Source organism: Drosophila kikkawai, chromosome 2R, assembly GCF_030179895.1.
Source record: "Drosophila kikkawai strain 14028-0561.14 chromosome 2R, DkikHiC1v2, whole genome shotgun sequence".
Lineage (NCBI taxonomy): Eukaryota > Metazoa > Arthropoda > Insecta > Diptera > Drosophilidae > Drosophila > Drosophila kikkawai.
Window position 1 is genome coordinate 15,406,998 of NC_091729.1, and position 22,511 is coordinate 15,429,508.

Sequence of the window (22,511 nt, forward strand, 5' to 3'; positions counted from 1 at the left end):
TTTCATATTTCGTTATCTCGATATATATGTATAATGTTTAACATTTTCTTTGCTCGCTTAAAATTAAAACATTTTGGTATATCCTTGAAATCTGAATCGATGTCTCAGAGAGCGCTGTAGCTGCTTTATTAGTTTTTATTTATTTTTTTTTAATTCAATCCAATTTTTTGTTGCTAGCTGTCCTCAGATAACAACAAAAGTGTTGGCAAAAAACTTGGAAATTGTGTTCAGTGTAAGAGGTGTGTATTTGTGAGGTGTGTGTGTGTGAGACAAAATAAATTATTAGCATACTTTTGGGCTGGCAAAGGTAAAATTAATTAAATTTAGAAAGTTTCTAAAATAAATGTTTCCAAAATATATACAAAAAGTCACCAAGAGAAAAAATTGGTTTAAGAAATAAAATTTAAAAGAAAAGCCCTGCCAGCTTTCTTTATCACTTAACTTTATACATGTATATATTTATGTTCTAAGTGCTGTTATTGTTGCTAGTTAATACGTGTAATATCCATACATTATCCTTCTACACCATCCTCTAGCAATTCGCGTTCGTTCAAGGCCTACATTTGCTTTTTAAGAGACTTTTATAGAGACTTTTCCTCTAAACTAACACCCATTTATATATTTATTTCAAACCGAGGAAGGTTTACTTTCTAGACATTCAGTGCAGTGTTCCGATTCGAATTTCGAGAAGAGTGAGTTGTGCAGGAACGGGCCTTCTACTTGCCTGGCTTATATAGGTACACATGGTTATGGTAGTAGTACATTTGGACATCAAGAATAACTTGCCTATTTCGATATACATATATACTATATAATTTCGCATTCGGTATGGATGAAATCGCTTAGTAGGTGGTTTTATTTTTAGTGCATACATTCAATGTATAACTCGTTAAATTCTTATGGGGGCATAACTCCAGTTCCGGTTGCAGGTTGCTCCACTCCAGGATCCTTCACAGTCCTTCCTTGAAATAGGCTGAAGCTATATATGTATACTTAATTTAATCAACTTGACTTTGGAGCTCTGCTTTAGCAAGGTATCGTAGCATATCCTTGGGGGCCAATTGGTAACGGGTTGGATGAGAGATCAGTGTGAGATGCTTGTGAGCCAATAATTACCAGCCAGGAATATAGTATCAAGTCCGGTAGAAAAAAGAAAACGCAAATTTTGGTTTGTTTTGTTTCGAGGTTTTTAAAATGTTTGTGTATTTTTTTTTTCAAATAAATTTCGGTTTGTTCTTGTCTCATTCGCTTGCTTTCTTGCTTGCTTGATGCTTATAGTTTTTCTTCGACTGTGGTTGCAATTTTTACAATATTCGTAAATATATAACTTTTGTATATAGCTTTATTTATATATATTTTTTGTATAGATATAGGCGCGAGTTCTTTTGCTTGGTTTGTTGCTTTTGCCCCTCGAAATATTGTAATTTTTGCCCAAACACTTTTAGCATATTTTAACAAGTTTTCTGTGTCTGTGTGTTGTTGTTGTTGTTGACTCTGGCCATGCAAACGAAGATAAATATTTATGCAAGTTTTGATTTGGAAATTGAGAAACTCAGAACTCATCCGGCCGCCTCCAATGCCACAACTGACGCACTTCAACAACTTCAGATTTGAATTGGAAATGCATCACATCGCGTCCTGACATCGACTCTCGCGAAAATTGCAGAAAAAGTTTACATTTTCAGTTAGTTTTGCGTTCTTACTTTCTTTGTTTAGAGTTTTAGTTTTGAAAAATTCGTCAGTGTCATTTGATTAGAGTTAAATTTTTGCCTGCAATTTGCTTTTTTTTTCAATAAAGGGTTTTCCTTCTCATTTCTTTAAAACATTGCACAAATTTCGCTACAAAATGTTACCTTCTTTTTATATTTTTGTTTGTTAAAAAAAGTTATAGAAAAGTGTTTTTGTTTTTTTTTATGATTTTTGTTTTTTTTTTATATGTTTTGTTTTTTGAATTATCATTAGCGCAAATGGTGTTTTGTTCAAATTTTGTCGTTGCCCTTCAGAGCGTTCTTCTGTCCCAAAGTCAAGCACAAACAAAATGGATTATAAAACCCGACTTAAACATTATAACGTAGAAAACACGCAAGATTTGTTGCCGTCACTTTGGTAAGTTATACTCACAGTTGATTTATGCAGTGGAGAAGAGTTGGAAAGATTTGGAGATGAGGCGAGGTGTGTTGTGGAGATATGGGGGTGTGGCGTGAGGTGTATGGACAGATAGACAGATAGATATAGTTGGGATAGATCGTTAGCTAGAAGACATCACGACGAGAGTTCGTTACAGCGGAGGAGATAAAGGAAACAAGGCTTTCGATATGAAATTAAATTAAAACCAAGTACGATTCGCGCAGACTTTTCTGGTTATAGTTTTTGGGGTTAGACAGAACAGATAGTAGCTATAGTATATAGTAGAGTGGCGGTTGTGGTTGTAGGTAAGTTAGGAGGTTAGAGGCTGAAGCTTGCGGTTGTTGCGGTGCCAGGGGATTGCGATTCTTTCTCTAACTTCAACTTAAACCATTATGTTCGTATATTTACTTAATCGCTTTCGCTTGCTTATGCTTTTGCTTTGGTTTACATCGCCGCGTTTTTGCTTAAATTTAAGACAATTGTCTTTGCATTTTGCTAGTTTAATTCATATGTATAATTTATTTATAAATATATATGTTTATATACATATATATATGTGTTAATATATATATATATATAACTGTTCCGATGCTGCGCTTCTTCGTCTACATCGTCTTCTGCTGTTGGATTGTTGTCAAGAGAGTTGTCTTCTTCTCGTTTGGCAGGAGCATCCGGCGCTGTTGATCGATGCTCCCCTTAATCGTTATCGTTATCGTTATCCTCCATACTACTTCTTCGTCCTTCCTTCCTTTTTCTTTTATATGTGTGTGTTTGATGAAATCGTCTCCTCCTTCCTTCTTCTTCGTCCAGCTCTTCTTGCCGCTTCTTCGCTTCCTCGCATATAAATATTTAATTTTATATTTCTTTATAATAAAATTATATTACTTTAGACTTTTGGTTTTATTTTCGCATTAAGTACATTATGTATTTATACGTATATATATATATATATAGAGTTCCTTTCATATTTATATTTGTAATAGTAATATTCGGTTGCTTTGCTTTGCAGCTCGCTTAAGTACTAGAGAAATGTGTTTGCTGTTGTGTTCTTTGTGGCGTTTTTGCATTGTTAAATGTTAAATCTGCTCAAATATATATATATATTCATATTCATATTCATATCGCCGCTTGTGGTTGCTGTAGTTGTAGTTGGTGTAGAGTTGCTTGCTTGCTTAAGTTCGCTACAAATCGTGCCGACAAATCGGCTGCCTATCAAGGACCTTTTGGACTGCGGTCCTGCTGGTCCTCGTTACAGCCCCCAAAAATATGCTATGCTTCTCCTCTGCTGCGCGCCACATTTTTTGGTTTTTTTTTTACGTTTTAATTTAATTTTATATCGAAAATGTATTTGTAGTTGGTTTCTTTTTGTTTTTTTTTGTAATTTTTATTTGTTTTATTTGTTTTTTCTTTATATTTATTAATTTTAAATTTAAATATAATTTAATAAGAAGAATTTGTTGTTGTTTGATTTTACATTATTTATAATATATATATGTTGTATTTATAATATATTTTACTTCTTGTTTTTTCTGACATGTCTGTGTGTGTGAGTGTATGTGTGTGGAAGAGGGTGTGGTGTGTGTGTGTTTTGTGGAGGTGTATGAGTGTGTGTGTGGAGAGTGTCTATATAAACTTTGCCAGTTTGCAAAAATTTCAAATATTTGTTTCTTTAACAGTTTTTGTTTTATTTTGTATTTTTATTTGTTGTTTTGTTTTTTAGCTTTTTTATTTTTATTCTTTCTCGCAACGAAATCGACAAATTTGTTCTTTAAACACAATTTTACTAGCTTACAGATTCGGGTTTTTCATTCGCTTTCATCTTAAAATGTGGAAAAACCGACGAAACAAAATGCTGCTGCAGCCGCTTCCGTCAGTCGCCGTCGCCAGGTGGCGTTGCCCATAGTGCGGTGCCGCCATCTAGTGGCAAATACTTGATGCTACTGCCGCTGCTACTGCTGCTGCTGCACTTTTGCTCCTCTTCCTCTTCTGCTTGCAATTCTTCTCCATTGGATTTATGTTCAAGTGTTGTGGTAAACTTGCTGTTGTTGTTATTCAACTGATAACATGCGATTCTTGTTGTTGTGGTTGTTGCTGCTGGTTGTTGTTGTAGTTTTAAACGGTGACTTCATTAAGTATGCTGTTGTTGTTGTATTTTGTTGCATTAAAATTATGTTTTTTTGTTTTCGTTTAACCTTGCTGTCTCTCTCAGTTTTTAATGTAATTCTTTTTTGTTTTCTTTCTGAATTCTGTGTTTTCTTCTCTTTTTTTTTGTTACATCTTTTGCTTGTTTAATTTTTCATTTGCTTTTGCGTTTTTTTAAGTGTAAGTTTCATTGGTTTTAAAGTTTCTTAAATGTTTTTTGCTTCTTATTCTTCATTATGTTGGTTGTTTTTTGCTTAACTCTTTGTTGTTGTTTTGTTTGTTGTTTGTTTTTTTTAAGATCTTTTACTGGGGTCCATAGCAACAGCGTGGCGCGATGTTATTGCGCACAGCTACAGTCTTCGTCAACATCTTAAAAAAATAGAAAGGCTTAAAAAGAAATAATTTAACGCTTCACTTCGATGTCATCATAGTCACGAATTCTGCAAGAGAAAGAGAAGAGAAATTTTAATTAGTTTTTGATCATTTAAGGTTGCATTTCACAGTTATGATTATAACGATATTTATCGATAAATTGGCATAGTCTGTCTTTACTAAAAATTGCTAAAAAGTTGTAGATACCTAAACATACTCAAATCAAATATATTTTAACGTATTTCCCATCAATTTTTCGATCGCAATCTATAAGTTTCCTTATCGAATTTCTATTCCGATTAATTATCAAACAATTTATCGAATTTTTAATCCTATTTTCATCCTCTAAACTCATTTATTGCTTTCATTATCGCCACACAACACACTCGCCACCACTTAGGCGCATAACAAAGTCACTGAGCTGACACTACAAAAAAAAAAAAGTTCACACAATAAATCAAGTATCGAAAATAGCTGAGCGCTGTCATTAACCTTCTACTAAATTAAGACGGCAATTAATCAATACGAGCAAACGAGCATTACACCATGGGTGCTGCATCAACAGCAACAAAGGCACCTAATCAATAAGACAAACGAGCAAGTCACGAGATGTCTGATGAAAACACTTGGCCGCAAACACACACTCGATATACAGCAGCGGTTAGGTTAATAGGATTTTTATAATTTATTTAAAACTTAATACAAATTTGTATCACTTGTTTTTTATCCTCAAGTAAAGGTATTTTGAATGAGTTATTTTTTAAAAACAAACTTTAAAAAGTAAAGATTACTAACATTATTCTGCAGCTTTTTAGAAACAAAACAAATTATATTAGAGCATTATTCTATTGACCTCCAATGTGCTTATGCAGACTCTATATGCTAGCCTCTCTTCACAAGGCAAATTTATTGAGTGCAAAGACTCAGACAGTCAATCGCCAGAGATTATATACTCTCTTCTTTTCCTCATCCAAAAATAGAAAGCAGAGGATGCTGCGACGGAAGCAGAATGCAATAAAGACGCTGTCTCTGCCGCATTGTTCGCGAATTGATGGATACAAAAAAAAAGGAAAAAATAGGAGAAAAAATAAGGAAAATTCTGCATCATCGACTCAATCAATAGACAACTACAATGGAGGAGGGTAAGAAACCACCGCCAGAAGAACGGAGAGTGGCAGTTGCAGTGTTGGTGTCCCCAATTTATCAGGTGTTTGCCCGTTTTCTATTTTTAAAAGGAGGAAAATTCTCAGCCTTTGGTGTGTGCTGCATCTGTTCTCGTTGATTGCACGTCTTCCTCTTGATGGTCTTGTTTTGATTTTTCCTTTTTTTTTTGCCTAGAGTGACTGCATTTTTGAAATATTTAAACAAAAAAGACAAGAGAAGGATAGGAAAAGAAGAGCCAGAGGCAGAAAGAGAACAAGCTAATTGAGTGGGCGTGTAATTGGGTGGATTTTCTTTGGGGGGCCAATGGTCAAGACAAGGAATCCTCAAGACAGCTAAAATCTAAAATATCCTTATGTAAACTAATCAAAAATACAGCAATTAAGCTTTAACATTATGTAGATAACCAATTTTAAGTGCATTTACTAGTTGCCCCAGTTACTGTCTACAATCTAATCTCTTCTTCATATGGCAACAATTTCTATGTCTAGCCTAGGAAAGCCTCTTATCAAACGCTTCTCATGCAATCGATGGCCATCAAGCTTTATTTTTGGGGAAATTTACCCCGACATTTATAAGATTGTTATTCCAGGTTAGCAATCAAACACACCTTTTTCTAATAAAGCGAAAACCTTTTTCTGGCTGGCCCTTGTAAAGGGGCTTAAAAATAAAATGTTATTAGCCAAAGTTCAGGCAACGCCCGGAAAAGGGCTAAGCCGACGAGTATGCAAAATACCCTTGACATTTGGCCACATGCAAATAATGCTCCTCGACTTTCGCTCTTTTGATTACATCTCTCGAACCTAAAACATCACAAAAAAAAAGAACACCAACACACCTTAAGGCCACGCCCATTAGCTGACCAGTTGGATTGCACTAAGAGAAAATACATATTCTTATTTAAAGCTGAGAAATATCAAAATTACAGAGAATTAAAAAAATATACATTTTTTATATCAAAATTTTAGGAAATTATTTTAATCAACCAAAATTTTCCATACAATAGGGAAATTTAAAATTTCCCAGAACTCTCTGGGTACTGGTTGGGTATTTTTCAAACAAAATTAGTCACCATTTTAATATTATTATTTTAAAAATGCTGATTACTTTTCTCAGAAATTTAATTTTATGATTTGGAGAGTCGCAACAATTTTAAATTTCTCTGAAAATATAACACAATTTCTTTGTAGTGTATTTAACTCGCGAAAAAAAGGTTAAGGATAATTTTTTGATGACCTGAGCTATTTTAGGGGCAATTAAAATGATATTATCAACTTTTCCAGCTGCCAAGTTATATATATTTAGCAAATTTTCATGCATTTTATTTAAACCGCACCCCAGCACCACCCACCCACTCTCCCCACCCATTACGTCCCTGCATGGCGGTGGTTTTACTGGTGGTTCTGCTGTTTATCTTTCGTCGTTTTGTTTACATTCGCCAAAACTTACTCGTTCTATCATTTCTAAGGTTCTTTATTTTCCTCACTCTCTCTATATATATATGTATTTTTGCTACCAAATTCCAAATTCAGCAACACACATCTTTCTCACTGGGATGTGTTCATTTAATTTGCCTCGCCTCTGCTCTGCGCTAATGTTTAATTTGTTGTTCTTTGTATTTTGTTTAACATTTTATTTGATTTTCGACTTGTTCTCCTCCTTTCAGCTTTCTTCCCTTAGCGCACAGCATTTTCTGTATCTCTGGCATGGGGCCAAAGTAAGTCTCATCTCATTCCCATTCCCATTCCCCAATATCTCTTTTCTCTCTGCATATTCATTGTTGTTTGCGCCATATAATTTTCACTTGCAAAATTACCCAAAAAGTGTAGGGTGGGTGGTGTTGTGGGGGCAGAGGATTCTCTTCGGACCCGGCCGGCAAGACAACAATAAAGACTTTGGTTAATTGGCAATAAGCAAAATGGCAACAATGCGCATTTTATATTTACGTTATGCTGATTCCGGCGGCGGCGAGTGAGATTCATTCGGTCAATGTTCATGCCGAATTTCCTCCCCCCGGAAAATGTGCGGGGAAATTAAAGAATATTGCACAATATTTATATATATATATATATGTATATTTAATTTTAATTGTTCTTTCCCATTCGCACTGTTGCCGTGGGCCGTGTGAGCTGTGAGCTGTGAGCTGCTGGCTGTGAGCTGTGTGCCATTTGCCCCGGCAGGTTAATCATTTAAGTGTGGAATTTACGCGCGACATTTATTTTGGCTTTTAAAAACATTTCAATTTAAGCGGCAGGAAAGTGGCGAAAGGCATTAAAAAAATGCTGATTGGGAGAAGCAGCAGCAGCAGCCACAGGAAATAAATGGCCAGAGAAATATGGCTGGCAAATATTGGTTTTTTGGAATGTTTAAAGAAAGAATTTTTGTGAATATTTTGCAATTTTCCAAAAGCCAATTTAATTGTTCATTTATTTCAATATTTTCTATAAGTAAAATATAATAATTCCAGGTAATTATATCCCTGTCTTGTTGATAACAACACTACTTCTTTAGAACTATAAAACATGCCATTGTCTTTATCTCTTAAAGGCAAAACCCTTGAACGATTTCTGTAAAATCCACCTTCCACGTAACCCTATAATTCTATTATCTGACAGTTTGAAGTGGACTTTGTCCTCTAATCTCTCTTCTATAACTTCTTATCAATGTTTGCCTGGTGCTTAAGAACAAAACATAAAATCTACTACAAAAAAAAACCCCCCCTAAGAACATCATTTACCCAAGATCATCGCCTTGCTTTCTTTTGCTTGCTTTTGTTAAGACTGTTTAAGCTTTTTCGCTATTTTTATGTATTTTGTTCATAAATTACTTGTGATTAATCTATTTGATCCGAGAAATGCTTGCAGCGGCGGCTACGGCGGGCAGCCAAAAACGATTTCTATTTGAACTTGAGGAAGGAACGTGAATATATATACACACTATATATATAATGTAGAGGGGAAAATACTGTCCGATTTTAATTGCTACTTTGCCGCCCCCCCCTCGGTTTCTTTAAGCGTGTGTGTGTTCACAACAAAAGGAAACTTTTCGGAAAGACCCAGTGGCAGTGGGAGGACATGCCATGGAAAATCTGTTAAAAACTATACCATATTCAAATCTGTTCCATTTTCTGTTTTATTACCATGCCCCGGACTCTCTAGAAAAATCAATTTTCAAGCAATTAAAAAATTACAAAGAACACAAAACACGAACATTTTCAAATGCACATGGCAAGAAATATATTTCCCACTCTCTACATATATAGTACACAGTCTATATAGCAATAGGTATTACTATAATGAGTCAGTCAGTCAGAGAGCTATAGCAGACGTGGCGTAGAGAGATCATGTGAATTAGCAAAGCCATATTATGGCACAGACAAGTGCCAATTGTGACTCAAATGGCGATGCCATGATTCAATCGTTGTTTCAGTTACCTGGCAGGTGTAAATACACAACCCACAAACAGATCCAATTAGTGGGCCAACATGCGACCCACAAAACACTTGAATATGGGGTCATAACATAGCGGAAATAACGAAAGCGGGCGACACCTTCTTACGAAAGGGAAAAACATTGGAAAAAGCCCAGATTTTACTTGTTAATTGGAAAGGTTGCAAAGGAAAGTGCAGGAAACCATGGTATTCCTTGGGAAAAGGTTTATGTTTTCAAGTTGAAAATGTGTTTATAAGGAAGGGTTCTATTTAAATTCTTGAAAAACCTTGTTCTAACTTTTCTTCCTTAAATTTCTTTCCTTCAATTTAAGTCTTCTACAATCTTTAAACATTTTCTATTTCTATTAATCGATTTCTAGGAAATTCTAGATTGAAGAATTTTGAAATAAAGCCAAATTACCTAAAAAAAAACTACATCTAAACTATAACAAAACCTGGATTATAAAACTAACCATAAAAATAAACCAAAAATCCCTATAAAACCCTGCCAATTTATCGTTTCAACATCGATATACATAACCATATAGTTCGAACTTACCTTCGTAATTGACCTGACCATCACCATCGATATCAGCCTCACGGATCATCTCATCGACCTCCTCGTCTGTGAGTTTCTCGCCCAGATTTGTCATCACGTGACGCAACTCGGCCGCCGAGATGAAGCCGTTGCCGTCCTTATCGAACACTCTGAAGGCTTCCCGGATCTCCTCTTCGCTATCGGTGTCCTTCATTTTGCGTGCCATCATTGTAAGGAATTCTGGGAAGTCAATTGTGCCGTTGCCTGTGGATAAAAAAAGAATAACAATTAATTTTGCGTTGCGTTGCACTCTTTTGTGGGTGGGATTTAGAGAGAGAGAAAAAGAGAGATAGATAGCCCCATCATCAATTTAAATTCCACCCAGGGCATTCGTTGTTATAATAAATTCAAGTCAGGGATAAAGACACCAAGCGAACGTTTCTCTTCATTATGGCAAAGTTTGCTCACCATTCCAATCCTCCCGAGCGTGTATAATGCCCGGGGGCTGTGTACACTACTTAAAGCTCCTCTCCAGCTTGACTTGACTCTGATCTGCCCTTGTGCCCCGCCAGAGAAATCCCTGGGAGCCATATAATCGAGCATATTTTCATATTTGCCTAAGCCCCAAACAAACTTTCTCCTGGGGAAAAGAGGCCATAAGCACACGTGTGTGTGTTTGAAGAGTAGCCACCCCACCACCCACCTTATGAAGCGTGGCAGATAAGTCCGCCTAATCCCGTTTCTGTTAAATCACTTGCTCCCTATATCTCCTCCAAGGATGCGGCAACGGATCCTTTATGGCAGTCTGGTTCACCCAAGTGGAATGAAAATTTGTTAAAGAATTTATACAAACATTTTTCTTTTCCCTCTTCTTACCGCCAGGAGAAATACAAATGAAGTGGTCCGCCGGACCGAAATTCTTGTTATACTAATTGAAAAAGTTTCCTTCGGCTTGACTTGGTTTAAAGTTGCAAATAGTATGCTCAACGCAAATAAAAGCAGCAACAACTTTTAGCCTTAATTGTTATTGACTGACTTTCTCAAGCCATCGACATGGCCATTCCCAGAGAAACCCTCTTTTTCAGTTAGCCAGAAGAGCCTTTTGTCCATAAAATGGTACAGCAGCAGCAGTAGTATAAAATGTTTTTCAGTTTTCTGTTTTCTTCTACCCCCAAAACCAAATGGAGCATGGAGCTCCTCTCACATTGTGGCTATCATTTCGTTTCTTGTGAATTGAATGTGTTTTTTATTACTTTTTTGGGAAATGGGTTTTTCACTCCCGAGGAGAAGGAAAAACTTTCCGCATATGATTGCCAAACAACCATTTAGATTTAATGAAAATGATAAGTTATATATCAAAAAGTTTTCTCCCGAGTATAAACGAGAGAGCACTGCCCCAGGTCAAAGAACATCTCATATCATTATGATCTGAAAAAGCATATAACCCCAGAGCGTAATGTTCAGAAAAATAAACAAACAAATCAAAATTCAGAAAAGAAAAATACGATGGTTTATAAAAAAAAAAAGAAAACAAATTAATTCAAGCTAAAATAAATAAATATTCTGGAAGCGATTCCATTTCGGCTAATTTAAGTATTATTATTATTCAATAAGGGACCACATTGAGTGCCAAAAAAATATATATTTATATATAGAAATACTTTGAAAATAGCTGAGAAGCACATCAAATAAAATATCGACGGGTGGTGGTGGGGTTCAGTCAATTCCCGATTTTGTGTTGCGATTTCGATTTTCGGCTGTTTGGTTGCTTGTTGTCTTTGCCTCCGTTTTTGTTTCTGTTTCTGTTTATGATTCTATTTAAAACATTTGACGCGATTTTCTGTTGCTTTTGGCTTTGTCGATAGGATTTCCCCAAAATACCAGGCCACACCACAGACAGCAGCGGGTAAGAATCATTGAGAAATTTGTTGCCATTTTGGTTAGACGCTCCTTAGACTTTCGACGCGCATCCCAATTATGATGTTAGCCCCCGGTTCGCCATTAGCGTCGTCGCCACGATGATGGCCAATGTCTGGCGGGGTTTTCGGTTTCCATTACGTTAGCCTCAGCTAAAACTCTTTCCCGCCGCCGTCCGCCTTTCACCGCCTTTTTCCGATTCGCAACGTTGCGCGCAAAATTTTGCAGACAATTTAAAATTTTAATAAGATTTTATTTTTCCCCCTCCCTCTCTCGCTGTGTCTTTTGTGAGACGCGCTAAATTTAGTTTGGTGGCAGTTTTCAACGCTTCTTGGATTTACAGGTGAGATTTGGTAGGTGGGATTTATGGGTTTTGAAAAAGGAGAGTTTTAAAAGAGAGTTTTATAAATATTAAAAGAATTTTCATTATATTAAGGAATATTTGAGAATTAAAGTTAAATATACAAGCCGATTTTAAAGGCTTAAAACATTTTATGTTGGTTTAATTACATCGTAGGAAACCTAAAAGTTGTTTAAGAAAGATAAATTCCTTTCTTAAATTAATTTTAAAATATTTTCTACATATAAAAAGTTCTTTAAAAAAGTATAAATTAAATATAATAAATTTATTTAGACTCTTCAACCATTTTAAAATATTTTAAGATTTAATAAAATGTATAAATAGTATTTTACTGCATTTATTTAGAGCCTTAATAATTTTCTAAATAATTTTAAAGACTTGATAAAACAAACATATATTCCTAAAGTAATTACTGTCGTTGTACATTTTTAATTTTTTACCCTCCTTTTTTATTCAGTTTTATTTATACCGCTGGACAAACCCATTTGGCCACCGCCCCTCTGCTAAAAAAAAAATCTTTTAAAAATAAGCAACTAATGCGGTCGTTTGCATGCAGTTTGGCCATCGTCATCGCCAGCGACGCGGCGCGACGCCAACAAAATGTTAAGTAATGAATGTTTAATGTTTCCGTCAGATTTCTGGCCTGCCATGGAGCTCGCGACATGTGAGTGGGTGCTGCTGCCTGCCTGGCTTTGGCCAAAGTTAGAGCAGCTCTCCTCCCGGCCAGAAAGTGCATTCCACTTGGGAATAGTAAATTAGAGAGAACATCTCTCATACTCCCCAGCCTACACCAAGTTATTTCGTATATTAAACGCTGGAAAATAAAGTTGGCAAAACATTTGGCTTTCCACTCAATGAAAAAGTTTTCCACATATGCAAATTCCAGCGAATAAAGTTGCGAAAAACGTGGGGAAAACTATTTTTAGCTCTGATAAAGAGTATAGTCCCCCCCCCCCAAACCCAACCCAGCATTGCACCCCCTTTGACTGTCGAGAAAAAATGAAAAAAAGAAGTGAAAGGTGGGGGAGAGTGGGAAATTGTGCGAGAGTTTTTCCGGCGCCTGCGCTCAAAGAGTTTCCTGTGCAGGACAACGGCGAGACTTTGCAGATTTTGTCCTGGATATTTTCGACAACATGCGCACACAATTTCCACGTGCAAGCGCAACAGAGGCAGCAGCAGCAACAACAAAAACCAAGGCAAAGGAAAAGCTAGCAAAGAAAATGGAAACATAAAACTGGCAGCAGCACAGCAACAAATGCAAATTGGGCGGGGACATCTACAAAAAAAAAACGTTATGAAAGAATAATTTTGGGGGAAAGAGGGAGAAAAATAACTTTTTGCTACAGACTTGTTACGCTTTGATGGGTTTTAGCTCCCAGAAAAAAAGATAAAAACATGTCTTTGGAAAAAGATACAAAATCCACTTTTCTTATTCAGAATTTAAGGTAAAGTTTAAGGAATTTGTTGCCATATTATTCTTGTAAAATAGAGAAAATATTTAAAAAGAAAACAAAACTACGTAATCCAACAACTTAAATAAAAAATATAAAAAATCCAAAGGAAATAAAACCTCCTTTCATGTAATAAATGTCAAAATCTATGTACATTACCCCAATAAAAATTTAAGTTTAACCACTAAATTTAAAATAGCCAAAATACCCTACAAAAATAATGGCAACATATAAAAACGACACACAATTTCCTCGCAAAACTCGTGCAAATTTTTATTTGAGAGCGAAACAGTTTTCCCCCCCAATTTGCTTTCCACTTTCTTTTGTGAGAACATTTGTGGCAATCTAGTTTTTCGGCCAAAAGGTGAAACACCTCACGCTATAAAAACGGGCGACACATTTTCCATTTTCATTTTTCCCCGCAACATTTTTGGCGCGAGGCGCCTGTCGCTCGATTTCCTCTCGGCATCAAAAATAAAAATTGATCTTCCTCTATTCCCGAATATATATACATTAACCGAACGATGTTACACTAAAACAACCTTTTGTCAAGACAAAAAATAATAATAATAATATATTCTACAAATAATAGGAATAAAAACAAAAAGGAAACCATCAGAAAAAAAATAAAAAATCTGACAGCAGCCGTGCTCTGTCCAAGACAAGAGCCAAAATATTTTAGTCGTCTATTTTTAATGGCTATGACGTGTTTTTGTTGCATATTTTTAGCCAAGAAATGATTTTAATTTTTTTTTTTCACCCATTGTTTGTCGTACAAATATTGGTCTGATCTATGTCTGTCTGCGAGCGGAGAATGTTCCGCGACCGAGTGTGAGAGGGATTAGGCCCAGAACAGCAATAGATTTTGGGGTAAACAAAATTAGACACCCCGGGAACGTGAACGGGAACGGGTTAAAAGGGGTTCTCACTAGTTTGTTTATCACTGGCCCAGAACCGCGAAAGATGAGCGAGAAACCATAGCAAATCGGCCATCATTTGCACATCATATATAGTCGGAACACCTTAAACTGTGACTTTATCGCCTGGTATACTCAGTGACTTGAACTTAATTTGGTTTAGTTCATAAAATGGAACCTAAATAACCATAAAAAGATATATTTTATGACTAGAAAATGTAGGTAAGAAGAGTATGTTCAAAGGTTTAAGAACTTGTGGCCTTAGAATTAGAAAATGCAAGTAGAAAAAGGGGCTTAAGGGCTTGTTGCTATAATAGAAGTACAGCTGTGTTCACGGAAATAGCAGTGCCCAACGACCTGCACGTTTAAGATCGGAAAATCCTGTTACAAACACTATTTTCATAAATTTTTTTTTCATAAAAGCTTAGTATATTTAATTATTAACAATACCACAATCATTTAATTTAGGTAACATAAACCTTTTAGAAGATATAGCTAATAACAACAAAAAAGGTCTATATTATGCCGATCATTGAAATAGCAGTGAAAAACTAAAATTCTTCATAAATTTAAAAATATCGTATAAGAAACCTATTTCTTCTTAAATTCCAATTGACTATGATCTAATATTTTGTTAAATAGCCTTTAGAAGCTATCATAGCCTCATACCTGGGTGGCATGGAGTCCACCAAGTCTTAGCAACGCTTGAGGGGAATATGGCCTCATTCCTCCTGCACAAATTGCCAAAGCTGCATCTTAGAAGTCGGAAACTTCTTTAATAAGTAGCCCTTGATGTCCCCCATAAGTTTTCGATCGGATTTATATCCGGGGACTGTGCAGGCCATGGCATTGCATCCACTTTTTCATTAAGAATCCACTCCTTGGCTACCTTGATGGTATGATTAGGGTCACTGTACTGCTGAAATGTCCAAATTAATGGCATATTTTCCTCAGGATACGGCTGCAAGACAGTTTTTAATATTTAGACATAAACATAGTGGTCTTTGATCCCACCGATCATATATACGGGACCTACAACGTTGTATGAAAAGTATACCCAAACCATGATTTTTAGGCCACCGTGTTTTACTGTCTTCAGCGTATGGTTTGGGGGGTACTATCTATTTGGGGGTCGACGGACATATTGTCTTGTCCTATTCCACCAAATAAAACCAGTTTGGAGTCATTTGTCCAAAGGATATTACGCCATTTGAAAAGTGGCAGTTCAAGGGGCTATTGGCGAACTCCAATCTGGCCTTGATATGCCTATAACCAAGCAGTGACATTTTCCATGGACTTCGCGAATCTAAAATTTATTCAATAAGTCCCCGGCGAATGGTCCCATGACTGATTCCCATGCCAATTCCCGCTCATATATCCCTAGAGGATGCAAAAGGACGAGCTTTGCTGAAGCGAAGTACGCGTCGAGCCTGTACAATTGGGGTTTTGCGAATCGTACCCCGTTTTTTTTGGGTTCGGTTCATATGTTATGACTTATAAACTATTTTAAAAGAACAATTTGAAAGATTTAGAGACTCTTTACATGTTTTGCCCTTCTTTCTAGGCTAAATTATCTGATATCTTTCTCTCATGGAGCAGTGAGGTCCTGCGCCCACTAAAATAATTTTTTTTTGCGTTGTAAAGGTGTATTATAGTATAAACTATAATAACGACCTTAATTAAAGTCATTTTTTACAAAATTAAAAGAAATTTCGGCACTTTTTGCGAAAGAAAATTAAAAACTGCTATTTCAGTGATCGGCCAAAACGAGCTGCATATGTGAAAAAATATCAATAAAACATAAAAGTAGAGCAAATCTAACGGAATTTTTTCTCGATTCTTATCTTTATGTTCCATTTTACAAAAACAATGTGCAATAGATCAGCTTGCAAAAAGGAATATGTACAAAAAAACGTTTTGAAGTTGTTCCTCTGTCGCACTGCTATTTCCGTGAACACAGCTGTATATAGATTTCCCTATCTTTTTCACACTTTTTTTTTTAAATAGGACTGACTTGATATCTATTAACAACGCCCCTTGATGATAGGAATCCCCTAAATGAATCAAAATCTTCTTTTGTACTCACCGTCGGCATCAACCTCGTTGATCATGTCCTGCAGCTCAGCCTCTGTGGGATTCTGTCCCAGGGAGCGCATGACTGTGCCCAACTCCTTTGTTGTGATGGTGCCATCGCCGTCTTTGTCGAATAGCGAGAATGCCTCTTTGAACTCGGCGATCTGTTCCTCTGTCAGCTGATCGGCCTGCAAATAATTAAAATAAGAATTCAGCATTAATTACATTTCACACAATTAAAAGTCCACATATAAATAATACCGCACCATAATGAGATCGTTTGTAAATAAACCTTTGTCTCTTAAATTGCTTAGAAAATAAATATAACAACTATTGATTACCAATTGAGCGAGTAAAAGTTTTGTGAAATACTTTTCAATGACATCTCGATGGCATTTCAAAGTCACAGCATGGAAAACTACTACCCTAAGAACACAATTTGGAATAACAAAAGGATGGGGAACAACAATTGTGTTTAATTTGAATAATTTTGCGTATATTGTTTGTCCGGCGCAATTGTATCTTCCTGCTCCGCTCTGTATCTATGCACCGGTATCTCGCCAAAAGGTGTTAAGTTTCCGCTGAATCAACAAAACAAAAAACCTGACGTCAGCAGTGGAGAATAAACAAGAAGACGACAAGGGACAAGATACTGAAGAAAGGAGGGGCCACCGCCAGGCCAGAAGAGGAGACGACGACGGCGACATCCAATACCGTTTTGATATTCTTTTCGCATTTGGTTTATTCAGTATATTGTCAGGCGGAATGATGTGTATGTGACATGGGACGTGCGAGTTGTCAGTCTGTCCCCCTGGGAGCCAGGAAACCTAGCCAAATATGATGATCTTCAGGGTCTCTGGTGTCGCTAAAAACCGGGCGTATAAAATTCACCCGTTTTGCCTGTTATTGTTTTATGGCATATAAATGTTTATTTGAACTACTCGCTTTCTGGGCGATAAGCTCAAGAAACGCGCTATATATACATGTATATATATATACTTTATAAATTTATAAAATAAGGCCTGGTTTGACTTGGCTGGCTGCATACATATATGTATATCAGAGCGATAATTGTTATTATTAATCATGAGGCAAAAATGCAAAAGCAAACTTTGCCTGCGTCAGAGGGTGACTTATATATTATATATATTTATATTTGTTCAAGCTGATAAGTGGCCACAGGCAAAAGTATATATATATAAAAGCGATGCTGTTTGTTTACTGATCATGTCATTAAATTATTATATGATTATAGCTCAGCTTAATTTAGCCTGTGGGTATATAGGGGTAATTGCTATTCAACTATGTTTTGGATTCAATAGTTCAAAAGTACTACTGATTTTCCTTAACTTTTATAAGTCACCTCCTATCTAATCATTAATTTGAAGGTTTTTTTCATATAAAATCACAAGCAAACCTAAGTCACAGACCCACCTTTATGAACAACTTCCGTTTCAGACGAAATAGCGAGAAAAGCACGTTGGTTATTACCCACCAAATCAGCAATTGGCATTGGAATTATAGCGCCCTGCTCTTGACCTTATCTAATCGCGGCATTTGGGTAAATTTAAACAGTAAATACCAGTACATTTGGTTTGGTTTGCTGCCTGCCACCTGTTTTTACCCTTTTTCGACTTCTTTTTAGCTTGGAGTTTGTTGCGTTGGCGTTCAATTGAATTTGCCAAGCTTATCTGCAGCAGATAAAGCGCTTTTCAGCAGGGGTTATGTCATTGGCAGGCGTGACTAAGTCAAATCCGAATCCGAGGCTCTCTCTTTAAATGGTGACAAATGCAAATAACAACAAAACCCCACCCACCCAGATAGATCCATTAATGGATCGTCGTTAATCGGTGGGAGGCTTTGGGCGGCGGCCTAATTGGTAATCCATTTATATGCACAATCAGACGCCCACGGCATCCCGGAGAAGCTCCAATATCAAGGCAAAACAACAAACAGTGCCTGCTGGAATTTTTCGCCATTTTTGCAAATTTCCATAGCAGAGAACAGGACTCAAGCTGAGCGTATTTATCAGGCTTATTCTTATGTATTTTTATCGCAATGACTCATGGTTTTTGTTGCCAGGGTGTTGACTTTATGTGATCCATGGATAAAAGTTGGGTTTTGCAAAGTTTATTTTTTATAAATATTAAATATAGATGGATATTTCATTTTTTACTTCCAAGAAGGCTTGCTCGAGTCATGGGTTATGATTCATAATTTATAAAGTACAGTTAATACTGGTATTGAATCTTTTCTTGGACTGAAGTACAATTTTTAACAGAAGCTCTTGTCTTAAAAACGAGTTTCAACTCAAACTTTATGTTGAAGTAGTCAAGTTTGCCGGTTTACCGTTGTTATGTCGACTTCTTTTTTTTATTTTTTATTATTTGCCGGTAGCAACCGGTTTCAGTGGGTTTAGTTTGGATTTATGAATGGCTGTTAAACATGGTTTTTGGGTACAATATCGGTGCATGCGAACTGGGATTCAAGCCGCAGAAAAAGCCACGCTAAATGAGAGCCATAAGCCGGTCATTTTTCGCTATTAATATGCCACTCACATCACCGGGTAGTAGTATTCATCATCATAAAGCCATATGATCGATGAAGTCAGCCAAAGAGCACTGACTCATTAAAATTTCATGGATAAACTCAACTTCTAGAGAAATTTTCAAGCTATTTTAAGCTTTATTAAACACAATTGTTTTCCAGGCAGAATATTTTGTAACTAATAACTTATTTTTAGGAAACCTTCTACAAATATATTTTTAAATTTTTGATGTTTTTCATAACTCAAACAAACATAATATTCTTTCTAGTTGTCCTCTACAAATATCATATTAATTTTAATTTACTTGTAATAATAAATGCCAGATCCTTTCCCTTTGGGCCAACTTAAGTTTGGCATCTGAATCAGGGCAACAAATTGGGGACGGTATAGCGATTTATTTTAATTAAAAGCTGTTGGCATTCTGCGTGAGCTGTAAAAATCGCTAATTAAATTAAGCGACGCCAGATGAGGCCGAAAAGAGGGGGCGGCGCATAAGAAGGAGGAGGGGTTCGAGGAGAAGGTAACGAAGAAGGAGGGCTTCTTATCAAAAGGCACAAAGGCAGAAAGCCAAATAGAAGTAAAACGTGCAGAGAGAAGGACGGCGAAAAAGAAGGCGACAAGAAAATTGGATTATGTGGTTAAGCGGCGTCTAGCAGGAATTTTTCTTCATTTGCTTCACCTCCTCATGGGCCCCGCCTCCCTTTTGCGCCTGTTCCGTTACAATAAAATTCTTGTGCGAAAAGGCAAAGTGGAACAGGCAGCAACACACACACACACTTGCGCACACACGGCCACGGCGAGCCGAACGAATGAACGAGCGAAGCGAACGAACAGAGACGAAGGCGAAACAGCAAAATAACCGCAATGCGGCAAATGAAACGGTTATGGAAGAAAACAACAAAAGGCAGGCGCCGATAAAAGTGCCAAGCGCGAAGCGAAAAAAAAAAAGCTGAAGTCGAAAAGAAACGGGAAGAGGCAGAGAGTGAGAAAGACGACGCAGCACAAAACGAAACTGATAACAGAATTGCAGAGAGATAGAGAGAGATGGAAACGAAATAATTGCACAAAGCAAGAGAGACGAAAAGTGTGTGAAACGGTTATGAGAGAGAAACGGTTATGCAGAGAAAACGAGAGAGACGAAATTCCGGCAATTTTTTTTTCAGCGATTCGTTTCTAACCTCAATTTTTGCGGCCAAATGTGCGGTAAATAAAAATACAATCAGAAAGCGTAAATAGAGTGAACGGCAAACGAACGAACGGCGGGGCATAGCGCAGCGGCCGAGAGCCGGCAATTTTGTGTTGTTCATCAATATTCAAACATTCAAACGCACACACATTTTCAACTGATAAGGGGAAAACTCAGAAAACAGAGAAGCTTTTTCATAATTTGCGGGAATCTCATAAATGTTTAACAAATTTGCCAAAAACTCATTTGATTTATGACCGAACACGAATTTTCCCTAGAAAAATTAACAAAGCCAATAGAGGGAAGAACAAAATGAGGTGTTGCTCGAGATGCTGATAAGAATTTCCACATTTCCATGCCTGATTGGATTTCGCCTGGGGAGGGGTCCCAATCGGAGGAAGTTCGAACGTCATGGAATTATTATATTCGAACCTGATCGAGAGTTAATATTCCCGTGCTTGTGTGTAAGCTTGTGCTTATGGCAGCCTTGGGGAAATTATTTTGACGAATGACGTGACATGTGTGTAAATTCTTGCTATTGACATTGGGTTTAGTTTTTAATTGCACCACTTTTTTAACCTTTTTTTTTTTTCCTACAGTTCAACTCTCTTTCAATGGGGTTAATGCAATGTGTGTGCCAGGGGGTGAACTACAGTGGTACTTCACTACTTTATACATAGCGTTTATTTTATAGTTTAATTGATTTATATTTAAAAATGTTAACATTATAAGATTAAGAAGAAAATAAAGTTTTTAATGCTTTAAAAAACATGTTCCTTAAACACATTTTTTAGTTCTTTCCGAAAGTTAATAAAAATCTTTAATTTTACAGAAGTAATACTAATATTTATTTAAAAATTGTAGTTACCAATTCTTACTTTTAAAAGTAATCGAGAATAATATTTAGCTAAATAATGGCTTTATTTTATAAATTCTGTATTCTGCTGATATTAAAACAAACCAGTTTTATCTACCCGCCGGGAGCAATTTATACATTTTTCGGGGTGCAAAATGTAAACGAAATTCACGGATTTTAGGATTCTCGGGGACAGCTGCTTTTCGACGGGGTGTTTTTGGGAGGTGAATAGGTGTGTGCGACTAAATGTGTGTCTGTGTAGAAAGCCGTTAAAACCATATAAACAACATCTAATTGGAAGCCATCTCAATCCATCGCCATCTCGCTCGCACTAATGGTAATTACCTTGCTGTCTGACTTTGATTTTTTGCAAAACTGTGTGGAAATTTCAATGGAAATGGCCCGCAAGTTTGTGTAAACACAAAAAGGCGAGATGCACATGTTTTTCTACTACATTATGTATATAAATCTATATATGAGAGTATATTTGGCCCATAAACTTACCATTTTTGTAGGTTTTTGTTGTAGTTTTTGTTGCTAAGAAAGTGACGAAGTTTAATCCGCTGCGGCTACGGTTGGTATGTGTGTGAGTGGAATTACGGAACGCGCGTTTAACTTTATTTTACTAATTAACACACTGTAAAAAGAGAGCAAGAATAATGGATTTTTGTTTAGGGGGCTGGAACTGGAGGGGTGGATAAGAGCCTGGAATAGGAAAGAAACTGCCAAGCTTGGAAAGGAAGCGACGAAAATTAGGCACAAAAAAGGCAGGGAAAAAATAAAAAGCTACACGCGACGCTTTTTTCCTCGCCGTGGCAGTTTCTTAAATTCTGTAGCTGTAGCTGTGGTGTTGTTTTTGTTGTTCCGAATTTAATAAAAATTTTCGCCTTGCGTTTCTTTCTTTTCTTTTAATTTTTTTTGTTGCTTTCATTCGGTTTTTTTTTCGTTTTTTTTTTCATCTATTGTGCGAAATATGCCAAACACACGCGCGCACACGGCAGAAATTCTCGTTTCTATAGTAGATATGTGGCGAGGAGGAGGAGGGCTATATTCGGTTTTATACAGATATTCGTTTCATTTTTTTCGCCCGTTTTCAAGTATTTCAGCGTTGATTTTCTTTGGGTTTTTTTCTAAACGGCTAGAACGGAACTTTGCAAGCTCCTTGTTCCCGTCTGCCAATGCTTCTGTTTCTGCCTCCGCCTCAGGTACTGGTACTATAAGTATATCAACTCACGATCCTAATCAGAATCCGTCCGCAACGGTCGACGATTGAAAAAATTTTGCCCGATTCATTTGTGTCCGACTATATATAAGGTCGAAAGCAGTGATGTCATTCCAGCTTTTTTCCCGTCAGCTTAGCGGGAATTACAGCTTTCTTAGAAAATTAAAGCAGACTTCTAAATGAATTTTCGTTTCTTGACTGCACGAAATA

At 36.6% G+C, this 22,511-nt stretch overlaps 1 protein-coding gene across 2 annotated transcripts; it reads right to left on the reverse strand.

Moving 5' to 3' along the window:
• Positions 1-3,485: 3,485 nt before the first annotated feature.
• On the reverse strand, positions 3,486-22,443 carry Cam (Calmodulin). Of its 2 annotated transcripts, XM_017177966.3 has the most exons (5): positions 22,314-22,443; positions 21,584-21,716; positions 16,503-16,677; positions 9,792-10,034; positions 3,486-4,709 (listed from the first exon to the last, which is right to left on the reverse strand). In XM_017177966.3, exons 2-5 carry the CDS (start codon positions 21,584-21,586, stop codon positions 4,681-4,683), a joined length of 450 nt encoding a protein of 149 aa, XP_017033455.1. In that variant the 5' UTR covers positions 21,587-21,716; positions 22,314-22,443; the 3' UTR covers positions 3,486-4,680. The 2 variants fall into 2 exon arrangements, with proteins under 2 accessions (XP_017033455.1, XP_017033456.1); XM_017177967.3 differs by lacking the exons at positions 21,584-21,716; positions 22,314-22,443 and adding an exon at positions 16,756-16,900.
• Positions 22,444-22,511: the final 68 nt, after the last annotated feature.

Bases quoted from the DNA above. Each gene is read 5' to 3' on its own strand.
- Cam (XM_017177966.3), bottom strand. The intron at 10,035-16,502 runs GTGAGTACAAAA...TTTTATCCACAG, and splicing joins CAACGAGGTTGATGCCGACG to GCAACGGCACAATTGACTTC. The intron at 4,710-9,791 runs GTAAGTTCGAAC...TTTCTCTTGCAG, and splicing joins TGGTCAGGTCAATTACGAAG to AATTCGTGACTATGATGACA.